General features: G+C 44.4%; 1 protein-coding gene across 1 annotated transcript in view; it reads left to right on the forward strand.

The window, feature by feature from the left end:
- LOC138304238 (serine/threonine-protein kinase NLK2-like) overlaps nucleotides 1-14,721 on the forward strand; it is a 543,367-nt gene that overhangs the window by 490,706 nt on the left and 37,940 nt on the right. The window contains exon 10 of the mRNA XM_069244130.1: nucleotides 11,862-11,955. Coding sequence (XP_069100231.1) covers nucleotides 11,862-11,955 — 94 coding nt within the window. The remainder of the gene's footprint in view (nucleotides 1-11,861; nucleotides 11,956-14,721) is intronic.

The raw sequence follows: 14,721 nt of genomic DNA on the forward strand, positions 1-14,721 counted from the left end.
AGTGTTGATAGACCGCCAAACACACATATCGCTTAAGTGGTGGAATTCCACAAATTTAAACAAAGGGCGGCCATTTCAAGACCCTGTGCCTCAAACCACACTTACAACAGATGCATCAATGATTGGATGGGGAGTACACCTCAACAATAACAAAATTCAAGGACAATGGGACAACAAACACAAACAACTTCACATAAATCACCTAGAATTGCTAGCCGTATTCCTAGCACTCAAAGCCTTTCAACCTCTTCTCGTTCACAAGCACATTCTGATCAAGACAAACAACATGACTACAATGTATTACCTAAACAAACAAGGAGGGACCCACTCATCACAACTGTCCCTTCTAGCACAAAAGATTTGGCATTGGGCAATACACAACAACATTCACCCTGTAGCACAATACATTCCAGGGATACACAACTAATTAGCAGATGTTCTCAGCCGAGATCATCAACAAACAAAGGAGTGGGAAATTCATCCCCAAGTACTTCAAACATACTTTCATCACTGGGGAACACCAGACATAGAACTATTCGTCACCAGCCAAAACTTCGCATCCAGGTTCCCACACCCTCTATCCAAGGGCAATGCTCTATGGATCAACTAGTCAGGGATATTTGCTTACGCTTTCCCCCCCTCTCCCGCTCATTCCATTCTAGTCAACAAACTGCGTCAAAACAGACTCAAACTCATAGCACCAACGTGGGCACGTCTACCATGGTACACAACATTGTTAGACCTGTCAGTAGTACCACACATCAAACTGCCCAACAGACTAGATCTGTTAACACAAAACAGACAACTGATCAGGCATCCAGATCCAGTAATACTCAGTATAGCGATTTAGCTCCTGAAGTCTTAGAGTTTGGATATCTACACCTTCCAACAGAATGCATGGAAGTAATTAAACAAGCTAGAAAACCCGCTACCAGGCAGTGTTATGCAAACAGATGGAAAAGGTTTGTGTGTTCGGTGGCATGTGTAGCTGCAGATACACATGCTGTGCATAGTCCGCCGTCTGGTGTTGGGTCGGAGTGTTACAAGTTGTTTTTCTTCGAAGAAGTCTTTTCGAGTCACGAGACCGAGGGACTCCTCCTACTTTGGTTCCATTGCGCATGGGCGTCAACTCCACGTTAGATTGTTTTTTTTCCGCCATCCGGTTCGGACGTGTTCCTTTTCGCTCCGTGTTTCGGGTCGGAAAGTTAGTCAGATTCAACGGAAAATTTGTCGGTATTGTTTCGTTCGGTATCGGGTTAGATTGGAATCGACACCGAATCTTGAAGAGCTCCGGTAGCCCTTCGGGGTAATTTCGATCCCCCGTCGGGGCCTGGTCGGCCCGACCGCGTGCAACATCGAGACTGATGGAACGGACCCCGTTCCGATTCTGTCCTAAATGCCACAGTAAATATCCCTATACAGACCAACATTTGGTCTGTAACTTGTGCCTGTCACCCGAGCACAAAGAAGAAACGTGTGAGGCCTGTTGAGCGTTTCGGTCGAAAAAAACGCTCCGAGACCGAAGAGCCAGAAGGTTGCAGATGGCGTCCACGCCGACAGGACAACAATGGCTCGAGGAAGAGGGAGAAGAAGAAACATTCTCCATCCACGAATCCGATTCCGAAGAATTCGACGTCGAAGAAACCGTGAGTAAGACGTCGAAACAAGCATCACACAGAAAAACAGACACAGCCCAGGGGACGCCACTGCCGACAGGCCATGGCTCAACCCATAAAGTAGGTGACCGCCCATCGGCACCGAAAAAGGGCGAGCTGGTGCCGAGATCGTCCGACTCAGGTCGAGACACAGGCACGCAGCAATCTCGGGACCGAGATACTGCAGCAGAAAAGGGTCGACATCGAGACAGCGGCACCGAAGTTGCTCGGCACAGGGATAGCGGCACCGAAGATGGTCGACGCCAAGAAGGTACGACACCGAAAAAGAGGAAAATCTCTTCGGAGCCGAAAACAACAAAAGACACGGTTTCGGTGCCAAAACGCCCAGCAACCGAACCGAAAGCCAGTTCCTACTCAGAGGAACAATCACTGTCCTCCCAACTTCAAAAACACAGGTTTGAGGAGGAATTACAAACAACAGCTGTAGATCACACGCAAAAGCGGATCTTTATACAAAGTGGTACAGGGAAGATCAGCACCCTTCCCCCAATCAGAAGAAAAAGGAAACTAGATTTCCAACAACAAGAAAAAACACCACAAGCAAAAGTGGTGAAGAAGGTAACTCCACCACCCTCTCCACCACCGGCAACTCCTATATCACCGGCACAGACTCCGTCACAATCACCAGCTCATACCACCATGAGCCAAGATGACCAGGACGCATGGGATCTCTATGACGCCCCAGTATCGGACAATAGCCCTGAGTCGTACCCCACTAAGCCCTCACCACCTGAGGACAGTACAGCGTATGCTCAGGTGGTAGCTAGGGCAGCAGAGTTTCATAACGTATCGCTACATTCAGAGCCTATCGAGGATGACTTCCTTTTTAACACCCTGTCCTCCACCCATAGCAATTATCAAAGCCTTCCTATGCTCCCTGGAATGCTAAGGCACGCTAAACAAATCTTTAAGGAGCCAGTTAAAAGCAGAGCAATAACCCCAAGGGTGGAGAAGAAATACAAGGCACCACCCACAGACCCTGCTTTTATTACATCACAACTGACACCAGATTCAGTTGTCGTAGGAGCAGCTCGTAAAAGAGCCAACTCGCACACATCAGGTGACGCACCACCTCCAGACAAGGAGAGCCGAAAGTTTGATGCAGCCGGGAAAAGGGTTGCAGTACAAGCTGCAAATCAGTGGCGCATCGCCAACTCGCAGGCACTCCCAGCGCCATATGACAGAGCCCATTGGGACGAGATGCAGCATCTCATCGAGCACCTCCCCAAAGAATTCCAAAAACGGGCAAAACAAGTGGTTGAAGAGGGACAAAACATATCCAACAACCAAATCCGTTCTTCTATGGATGCAGCAGATACAGCTGCAAGAACTATAAATACTGCTGTAACGATAAGGAGGCACGCATGGCTGCGCACATCCGGCTTCAAACCTGAGATACAACAGGCAGTGCTCAATATGCCGTTCAATGAACAACAATTGTTTGGACCAGAAGTGGACACTGCAATTGAAAAATTAAAGAAAGACACTGACACAGCTAAAGCCATGGGCGCACTCTATTCCCCGCAGGGCAGAGGCACATTTGGCACATTTCGCAAAACTACTTTCAGAGGAGGGTTTCGAGGTCAAGCCACACAAGCCAGCACCTCACAAACAACACCGTCTACCTACCAGGGACGGTATCAAAGGGGAGGCTTTCGGGGCCAATACAGAGGGGGCCAATTCCCAAGAAACCGGGGAAAATTTCAAGGGCCCAAAACCCCTCAAAACAAGCAGTGACTCACAAGTCACTCAACCCCTTCACACAACACCAGTGGGGGGAAGACTAAGCCAGTTCTACAAATCTTGGGAGGAGATAACAACAGACACTTGGGTCTTAGCAATTATCCAACATGGTTATTGCATAGAATTTCTCCAACTCCCTCCAAACGTCCCACCGAAAAAACACAAGATGTCCAAACAGCATATAGACCTTCTAGGACTAGAAGTTCAAGCATTACTGCAAAAAGACGCAATAGAATTAGTACCAAAAACACAAAAGAACACAGGAGTTTACTCACTGTACTTTCTAATACCGAAAAAGGACAAAAGTCTGAGACCAATATTGGATCTCAGAACACTAAACACCTACATCAAATCAGACCACTTTCACATGGTCACGTTACAAGACGTAATACCACTACTGAAACAGCAAGACTACATGACAACGTTAGATCTAAAAGACGCGTATTTCCATATACCGATACATCCCTCGCACAGGAAATACCTAAGGTTCGTATTCGAAGGAATACATTATCAATTCAAAGTGTTGCCGTTCGGAATAACGACAGCACCAAGAGTCTTTACAAAATGTCTAGCAGTAGTAGCTGCACATATCAGGAGGCAGCAAATACACGTGTTCCTGTACCTAGACGATTGGTTAATCAAAACCAACTCGCTAACAAAGTGTTTACACCACACAGATTATGTTATACAAACCCTTTTCAAACTGGGTTTCTCCATCAACTATGCAAAGTCACACCTTTTGCCGTGTCAAACACAGCAATACTTAGGAGCGACAATCAACACAACAAAAGGGATAGCCACTCCAAGTCCACAAAGGGTTCAAAATTTTCACAAGGTGATACAAGCTATGTATCCAACACAAAAGATACACGCAAAGATGGTCTTAAAACTCCTAGGCATGATGTCCTCATGCATAGCCATTGTCCCAAACGCAAGATTGCACATGCGGCCCTTACAACAGTGCCTAGCATCACAATGGTCACATGCACAGGGTCACCTTCTAGATCTGGTGTTGATAGACCGCCAAACATACATCTCGCTTCTATGGTGGAACAGTACAAATTTAAACAAAGGGCGGCCTTTCCAAGACCCAGTGCCACAATACGTGATAACAACAGATGCTTCCATGACAGGGTGGGGAGCACACCTCAATCAACACAGCATCCAAGGCCAATGGGACGTACATCAAAGAAAGTTTCATATAAATCACCTAGAATTGTTAGCAGTATTTCTAGCGTTGAAAGCATTCCAACCAATGATAACCCACAAATACATTCTTATCAAAACAGACAACATGACGACAATGTATTATTTAAACAAACAGGGGGGAACACACTCGACACAGTTGTGTCTCCTCACACAAAAAATATGGCATTGGGCAATTCACAACCACATTCGCCTAATAGCACAGTTTATTCCAGGGATCCAGAACCAGCTAGCAGACAATCTCTCTCGGGATCACCAACAGGTCCACGAATGGGAAATTCACCCCCAAATCCTGAACACTTACTTCCAAATTTGGGGAACACCTCAAATAGATCTATTTGCAACAAAAGAAAATGCAAAATGCCAAAACTTCGCATCCAGGTACCCACACCGTCAATCTCAAGGCAATGCTCTATGGATGAATTGGTCAGGGATATTTGCGTACGCTTTTCCCCCTCTCCTTCCATATCTAGTAAACAGATTGAGTCAAAACAAACTCAAACTCATACTAATAGCACCAACATGGGCAAGACAACCTTGGTATACCACACTACTAGACCTGTCAGTAGTACCTCATGTCAAACTACCCAACAGGCCAGATCTGTTAACACAACACAAACAACAGATCAGGCCTCCAAACCCAGCATCGCTGAATCTAGAAATTTGGCTCCTGAAATCCTAGAATTTGGACACTTGAACCTCACGCAAGAATGTATGGAGGTCATAAAACAAGCTAGAAGGCCATCCACTAGACACTGCTATGCAAGTAAATGGAAAAGATTTGTTTGTTTCTGCCATAATAATCAAGTCCAACCATTGCATGCATCTCCAAAAGATGTAGTAGGATATTTACTACATCTACAAAAATCAAATCTAGCTTTCAATTCCATAAAAATACATCTTGCAGCAATATCTGCTTACCTGCAGATTACTCATTCAACTTCCCTATTTAGAATACCGGTCATTAAAGCGTTTATGGAGGGCCTAAAGAGAATAATACCACCAAGGACACCACCTGTTCCTTCATGGAACCTCAACATTGTCTTGACAAGGCTCATGGGTCCACCTTTCGAACCCATGCATTCTTGTGAAATGCAATACTTAACGTGGAAAGTTGCATTTCTCATTGCCATTACATCTCTAAGAAGAGTAAGTGAAATTCAGGCATTTACTATACAAGAACCATTTATTCAAATACACAATGTAAAGAAATGGCTCCCTGTTGCAGTTACCCCCCACTTTTTGCCTGATACTGATGCTGACTTGACTGAGAAGTGTGCTGGGACCCTGCTAACCAGGCCCCAGCACCAGTGTTCTTTCACCTAAAATGTACCATTGTATCCACAATTGGCAGACCCTGGCATCCAGATAAGTCCCTTGTAACTGGTACTTCTAGTACCAAGGGCCCTGATGCCAAGGAAGGTCTCTAAGGGCTGCAGCATGTCTTATGCCACCCTGGAGACCTCTCACTCAGCACAGACACACTGCTTGCCCGCTTGTGTGTGCTAGTGAGAACAAAATGAGTAAGTCGACATGGCACTCCCCTCAGGGTGCCATGCCAGCCTCTCACTGCCTATGCAAGTATAGGTCAGTCACCCCTCTAGCAGGCCTTACAGCCCTAAGGCAGGGTGCACTATACCATAGGTGAGGGTACCAGTGCATGAGCATGGTACCCCTACAGTGTCTAAACAAAACCTTAGACATTGTAAGTGCAGGGTAGCCATAAGAGTATATGGTCTGGGAGTTTGTCAAACACGAACTCCACAGCACCATAAAGGCTACACTGAAAACTGGGAAGTTTGGTATCAAACTTCTCAGCACAATAAATGCACACTGATGCCAGTGTACATTTAATTGCAAAATACACCCCAGAGGGCACCTTAGAGGTGCCCCCTGAAACTTAACCGACTGTCTGTGTAGGCTGACTAGTTCCAGCAGCCTGCCACACTAGAGACATGTTGCTGGCCCCATGGGGAGAGTGCCTTTGTCACTCTGAGGCCAGTAACAAAGCCTGCACTGGGTGGAGATGCTAACACCTCCCCCAGGCAGGAGCTGTGACACCTGGCGGTGAGCCTCAAAGGCTCACCCCTTTGTCACAGCCCAGCAGGGCACTCCAGCTTAGTGGAGTTGCCCGCCCCCTCCGGCCACGGCCCCCACTTTTGGCGGCAAGGCTGGAGGGAACAAAGAAAGCAACAAGGAGGAGTCACTGGCCAGTCAGGACAGCCCCTAAGGTGTCCTGAGCTGAAGTGACTCTAACTTTTAGAAATCCTCCATCTTGCAGATGGAGGATTCCCCCAATAGGGTTAGGATTGTGACCCCCTCCCCTTGGGAGGAGGCACAAAGAGGGTGTACCCACCCTCAGGGCTAGTAGCCATTGGCTACTAACCCCCCAGACCTAAACACGCCCTTAAATTTAGTATTTAAGGGCTACCCTGAACCCTAGAAAATTAGATTCCTGCAACAACAAGAAGAAGGACTGCCTAGCTGAAAAACCCCTGCAGAGGAAGACCAGAAGACCACAACTGCCTTGGCTCCAGAAACTCACCGGCCTGTCTCCTGCCTTCCAAAGAACTCTGCTCCAGCGACGCCTTCCAAAGGGACCAGCGACCTCTGAATCCTCTGAGGACTGCCCTGCTTCGAAAAAGACAAGAAACTCCCGAGGACAGCGGACCTGCTCCAAAAAGACTGCAACTTTGTTTCAAGGAGCAGCTTTAAAGACCCTGCAACTCCCCGCAAGAAGCGTGAGACTTGCAACACTGCACCCGGCGACCCCGACTCGGCTGGTGGAGAACCAACACCTCAGGGAGGACCCCCGGACTACTCTCCGACTGTGAGTACCAAAACCTGTCCCCCCTGAGCCCCCACAGCGCCGCCTGCAGAGGGAATCCCGAGGCTTCCCCTGACCGCGACTCTCTGAAACCTAAGTCCCGACGCCTGGAAAAGACCCTGCACCCGCAGCCCCCAGGACCTGAAGGACCGGACTTTCACGGGATAAGTGACCCCCAGGAGTCCCTCTCCCTTGCCCAAGTGGAGGTTTCCCCGAGGAAGCCCCCCCTTGCCTGCCTGCAGCGCTGAAGAGATCCCTTGATCTCTCATTGACTTACATTGCGAACCCGACGCTTGTTCTAACACTGCACCCGGCCGCCCCCGCGCCGCTGAGGGTGAAATTTCTGTGTGGGCTTGTGTCCCCCCCGGTGCCCTACAAAACCCCCCTGGTCTGCCCTCCGAAGACGCGGGTACTTACCTGCAAGCAGACCGGAACCGGGGCACCCCCTTCTCTCCATTCTAGCCTATGCGTTTTGGGCACCACTTTGAACTCTGCACCTGACCGGCCCTGAGCTGCTGGTGTGGTGACTTTGGGGTTGCTCTGAACCCCCAACGGTGGGCTACCTTGGACCAAGAACTGAACCCTGTAAGTGTCTTACTTACCTGGTAAAACTAACAAAAACTTACCTCCCCCAGGAACTGTGAAAATTGCACTAAGTGTCCACTTTTAAAGTAGCTATTTGTCAATAACTTGAAAAGTATACATGCAATTGAAATGATTCAAAGTTCCTAATGTACTTACCTGCAATACCTTTCAAACAAGATATTACATGTTAAATTTGAACCTGTGGTTCTTAAAATAAACTAAGAAAATATATTTTTCTATAACAAAACCTATTGGCTGGATTTGTCTCTGAGTGTGTGTACCTCATTTATTGTCTATGTGTATGTACAACAAATGCTTAACACTACTCCTTGGATAAGCCTTCTGCTCGACCACACTACCACAAAATAGAGCATTAGTATTATCTATTTTTACCACTATTTTACCTCTAAGGGGAACCCTTGGACTCTGTGCATGCTATTCCTTACTTTGAAATAGCACATACAGAGCCAACTTCCTACACACAAAAATAAGGTAGTTCTAAGAACCAACCCAAAATTCTTACCAAAGGTCATCTCACCGTTCCACTTAAATCAAACAGTAGAATTGCCAGTGTTCTTTCCACAGCCAGACTCAATAGCTGAAAGAGCACTACATACATTAGACATCAAAAGAGCACTAATGTACTACATTGACAGAACAAAACTAATTAGGAAAACAAAACAACTATTTATTGCATTTCAAAAACCTCATACAGGAAATCCAATATCAAAACAAGGTATAGCTAGATGGATAGTTAGGTGCATCCAAACCTGCTATCTTAAAGCAAAGAGACAGCTGCCTATTACACCAAAGGCACACTCAACCAGAAAGAAAGGTGCTACCATGGCCTTTCTAGGAAATATTCCAATGAACGAAATATGTAAGGCAGCAACATGGTCTACGCCTCACACATTTACTAAGCACTACTGTGTAGACATGTTATCTGCACAACAAGCCACAGTAGGTCAAGCTGTACTAAGAACTTTATTTCAAACTACTTCCACTCCTACAGGCTGAACCACCGCTTTTGGGGAGATAACTGCCTACTAGTCTATGCACAGCATGTGTATCTGCAGCTACACATGCCACCGAACGGAAAATGTCACTTACCCAGTGTACATCTGTTCGTGGCATTAGTCGCTGCAGATTCACATGCGCCCACCCGCCTCCCCGGGAGCCTGTAGCCGTTTGGAAGTAATCTTCAACATTTGTACATTTGTAAATATATTACTTTAACCTTCATTTTGTACATACTTAGTCATTCCATTGCATGGGCACTATTACTAACATACACAACTCCTACCTCACCCTCTGCGGGGAAAACAACCTAACATGGAGTCGACGCCCATGCGCAATGGAACCAAAGTAGGAGGAGTCCCTCGGTCTCGTGACTCGAAAAGACTTCTTCGAAGAAAAACAACTTGTAACACTCCGACCCAACACCAGACGGCGGACTATGCACAGCATGTGAATCTGCAGCGACTAATGCCACGAACAGATGTACACTGGGTAAGTGACATTTTCCTTTACTGTCAATCTCAACACATTGCCCCTCTTTCAGCATCACTACAAGACATGGTAGGTTACTTGCATCATCTGCAAAAGGCAAATTTAGCTTTTTCATCCATCAAAATACATCTCACTGCTATTTCAGCGTATTTGCAAAATATACAACACACCTCTCTATTTAGAGTCCCTGTTATCAAAGCCTTCATGGAAGGACTAAAAAGTATCATACCACCAAGAACACCCCCAGTGCCTTCATGGAATCTAAATATTGTACTCACACGACTCATGGGCCCACCATTTGAACCTATGCATTCATGTCAGATTCAATACCTAACATGGAAAGTAGCATTCCTCGTTGCAATCCCTTCATTAAGGAGAGTTACTGAAATACAAGCTTTCACTATTGAGCAACCCTTCATGCAAGTACACAAACATAAAGTAGTACTTCAGACAAACCCAAAATTCCTATCTAAGGTGATTTCACCATTTCATATCAAACAAACAATGGAACTTCCAGTCTTCTTCCCACAGCCAGACTCAGTAGCAGAAAGAGCGCTGCATACATTAGACATTGAACTAGCTATAATGTATTACATTGATAGAACTAAATCATTTAGAAAAACTAAACAGTTATTTGTGGCGTTCCAAAAGCCACATACCCGGAATCCAATCTCAAAACAAGGACTAGCTAGATGGATAGTAAAATGCATCCAAACATGTTACTTAAAAGCCAAAAGGCAGCTATTAGTAACTACAAAGCACATTCCACCAGAAAAAAGGAGCAAAAATTGCCTTTTTAGGAAATATACCAATGATAGAAAGCAGCCACTTGGTCAACACCCCATACATTTACCAAGCATTACTGTGTAGATGCGTTAGCAACACAACAAGCAACAGTAGGACAGGCTGTACTAAGAACACTATTTCAAACAACTTCAACTCCTACAGGCTGACCACCGCTTATGGGAGGAAAACTGCTTTGTCGTCTCTGCATAGCATGTGTATCTGCAGCTACAAATGCCATTGAACGGAAAATGTCACTTACCCAGTGTACATCTGTTCATGGCATGTTCCGCTGCAGATTCACATGCTCCCTCCCACCTCCCCAGGAGCCTGTAGTCGTTTAAGTTAAAACAAGTATTTGTACATATGTATATATATATTTCTATTCCATTAGCATAGATATCTCTTTTCTATATACTTTATCACTCCTACATTACCCTCTGCGGGAAAACAATCTAAGATGAAGTCGATGCCCATGCGCAGTGGAGCCGAAGAGGAGGAGTCACTCGATCCCGTGACTCGAAAACACTTATTCGAAGAAAAACAACTTATAACACTCCGAGCCCAACACTAGATGGCAGGACCTATGGATAGCATGTGAATCTGCAGCTACACGTGCCACGATATATATATAGGTGTGTGTGTACATATACATTTCTTCACTTCTTGCTTCACCCTCCTGCGAGAAAACAACCTAACAAAGGACTCAATGCCCATGCGCACTGTCACAGAGAGGAGTCACTCGATCTCATGACTTGGAAAAGCTTCTTCAAATAAAAACAACTTTATATATATATATATATATATATAATCTCATCAGTGGAGATGCTCTTGAGGCAGAGCAGGGGTTGGAGGCAAATAACTTTTCTTTCTCTTCCTCTCGTGTGTATTTGCATATTTCCTTTACTGCTTTCTCATCCCGACTTTTTCTGTCCCCTTGCTTAAATCATTTCCCCATCTATCCCTCTTAGGTTCTCATCATTTCTAAGCATACCAAATGATTAGTGGCCCTAACTTGTAGACTGGGTTTTTGTTCACCAGGCCAGATTTTTATGGAAGTTGCGGTTCTAATGCCCCTCAATCGTACGATCAGATTAAGGTTCTAAATCATATCAATAGGTAAAAGAAAAAATTGGGATGGAATATGGTATGCACGGACCTTCAGCTTGCTGTTCCTTTTTTCCTTTCATTTTTTTCTCAACCCTACTCTTTACATTGGTTTTTCATGTCCCATCTCTTCTTATTCACACACTTCCACTTTATAGTCCGCCTTTCTCTCAAACAATCTTTCCATCCTAACTATCTACACTCAGTATTGTACCATTCCTACTTTTTACCACCTCATTGCTATTGGCGTTATAGAGTCAAATGGAATTCAATAAAAGGGTTCATAAGTATAGAGCTAAGATGAACAAATCTTGCCAATATGGTTCTATGTGGCTTCCTTGTCCCTTTGCCTCCCGTTTACTTCAGTATGTTCATCTGGTTCCTGCAATTATGTTTTGAGTTTGAGTTGTTTTCTCTTCTTGCAGAGTTAGTTCATCATTTCATTGTGGACCATCAACAGGGGAAAAGAGTGCCGCTCTGCATTAACCCCCAGTCTGCAGCCTTCAAAACTTTCATACGGTGAGTTTCATTTAGCCTATCCTGTAGACTATCCCTAATACTGTGCACTCTTCTTTGGTCCCAGGCTGAAGGTCAACCAATTTAAATACTATTTGACATGTGTAAGTAAAGTGGGTTTTATGGATCCTGGGTACACTCAGTGGGCCACTGTAGGAAATAAAGTGCTTTTGAGGGGGTGGTACACTCACTTAATGCTTTCTTTATCTGAAGCACTGGACAGTTTTTGATTCTGGCACCAAAACCAGCAATTTCTTTAAAAATGTATTGCGAGCATAAGAAAAATAACACATGCCAAAAGAATTTTGCAACAAGTAGGCACGTTTGGAGCAGGCTCTTTGCTTGTCCAAGCTCTGCTCAGCTTGTCGTAAGTTTTGATGTCTTTGTTACCAACTTCCAAATGGTCCATATACTCTCAAGCACCCCGATGCTAACAAGGTAGGCCTTGCTATCCTCCGTGCACTTTTGTGATCGAGACCCTGTGAACATGTTGTGCATGGTATTGAGAGTTCTTTGATCACCGAGTTATATGAAACATATGTGCTATTTTTGGTGAGTTTCCAGCATACAGTGTAATACGGGCTGGTGAGTGTTAGTGTTGTTTGCCAGGAGACAAGGGCAGTGACATCAACATGTACATTGTATCTTCACTAGTTGTTGCATTTGTAGTGTACTATTTAAGGTTTTCTGTTGGAACTATTTGTCTACATGAATTGCCTTTCGGGTTGTGCTGCTCTTAGAGACTCAATAGATTCTTGCCATAAGCAGAGACATTCTATTTATTATAAGAATTCAGTTGGAAAACCCATGTTGAAGAACAAGGATTACAAGTAAGTAACCTTTCTTTACTAATGCTCCTCCACTTCCTAAAAAAACATAAAGTAAAATATTGGAATGATGCAGACCTGTCTGCCTTAAGCATGCTGCAATAAATTCATCCAAACTCTGTAGGATGTTTAGTGATCATTCCAGCAAGGGATATCATGAACAGGATAATTTTGTTGGAAATACAGAATGAGCCACCTTCCAAGCATTCCACACAGGTTAAACAAAAACTTGTGTTACCAAGCATACCAACCTCACTTAATGTCTTCCTGCTATCCACCTCAAGAACACAGAAACAAATGGAATGACTTTTTGGGGTGACCATTAGTGAGTGCTGGGGAGGAAGGTTCAGTTAAAAGTTGAAATTAGGGAACAGTTGTGACTATACACATACTGGTATCCTCTTGTTATGCAGTGTGAATATACCATAGACTTTCATTTTATGTGTAATTCAGCTGTTTAGTGGGTTGCTCCAAATGTAATCGTAGACATTTTTCCTCACTAGTTGACGACCTGGTTGTAGTCCTGTGACTCGTGATGTACATTAAAAGCCTGCTTTGCTACCCGTATATGGCTTGGTTTAAATTATTTTTCTTTTGGGGTCGAAGGTGTTTAAGAAGTGCTCCTGAGGAAAGCAGTTTTTCATCCAGAATTTGATAGCAATTTTAAAAGGCAGAACCTGAGGCCAAGAACTTTGTGGAGACAGTTCTTTTCACCAACTGGCTTTAACTCTGTCAGTGAATCTGTACAATGAGAAGTGTTGACTCTGAGGCCTTTCATTGCCTTTTCTGTTATGGACATGTTCATATTTTGTCTAAACTGTACCCAAAGGTTTGCTGTAAACATGGAACACGTATGTATCCATCCCCAGAGGCCAGGAGTTGGAGGGTTGTGACACCTGTTCTCCATTATTGATTCTTTTATAGATTCACATGATTTTAATAATTCCTTGTTTTTGAGGTGGAAACTCTTTGGTATAGCCCATAATCCTTCCCAAATCAATGTTAAATATCAGGAAGAAAGAGAGGCATATTTTGATGAGGAGGATTACTCTTCAGAGGTGAAATTTGTTGATAAACCTATTCCATTCATGGAACACTATAAACCATATAGCCATTATAAGCCCTGAGACGACATGGTCCATGTACCAAAAGCCTTGGTTCATTATCTATAAACATATTGCAAGATTATTACAAGAGATTTCCGAAGCCCTCAAAGGTTATATCGTCACTACAACCACTAAAATCCCCCAAATCTCCTAGAGTACAACCTCCTACCCCAAGCTCACTCTGTAATCTTCTGGCAATGCATACATGTAAAAGGACACCAGAATCAAGCACTGCAGGTCTACCTGCTGATGATGGCTCATCAGCTGTATATTCTCCACCTGACAATATAGGGGATTTCATACTCTCTTGAAAAGAGCAGCAAAAATGTTTGACCTTCCAATGCCAGTAAAGCAATCGGATAGTTTTGTGTATAACTTTAAGGAGCCTATGAGAAAATAGATTATGGCCTTCCCTATCTTATCTAGGATGAAGGCATAAAAATAATGAAATATACAGCAACAGTCTATGCTTCTACACAGATTGGATAAAGAGCTAACCAGCTAGCTTAATACGACACCCAAAGCCATATTCCATCATAAATCCTTCTATGCCCATCTCCGCGCCACTTGCCAGGCAGGATAGGCATTTCGATAACATAGGGAACCGTTTTCTACAATGGCAGTGACTGCTGTTAGAGCAGCCAATTCTCTAGCGATCCTTGACCGCTGCAACAGGCAAATGTGGTCAGACATTGCTCTGCTCATAGATTGCCTTCTTGAGGATGTAAAGATGGAAGCAAAAAAGATTTTGTAGGAGAGTGAAAGAACTTTATCGGAAGATAACTGTGTGATGGATATCGCTTTTACAGGTTTTCTGCAATTAGGTGCAACTATCT

This window comes from Pleurodeles waltl, chromosome 7, assembly GCF_031143425.1.
Source record: "Pleurodeles waltl isolate 20211129_DDA chromosome 7, aPleWal1.hap1.20221129, whole genome shotgun sequence".
Lineage (NCBI taxonomy): Eukaryota > Metazoa > Chordata > Amphibia > Caudata > Salamandridae > Pleurodeles > Pleurodeles waltl.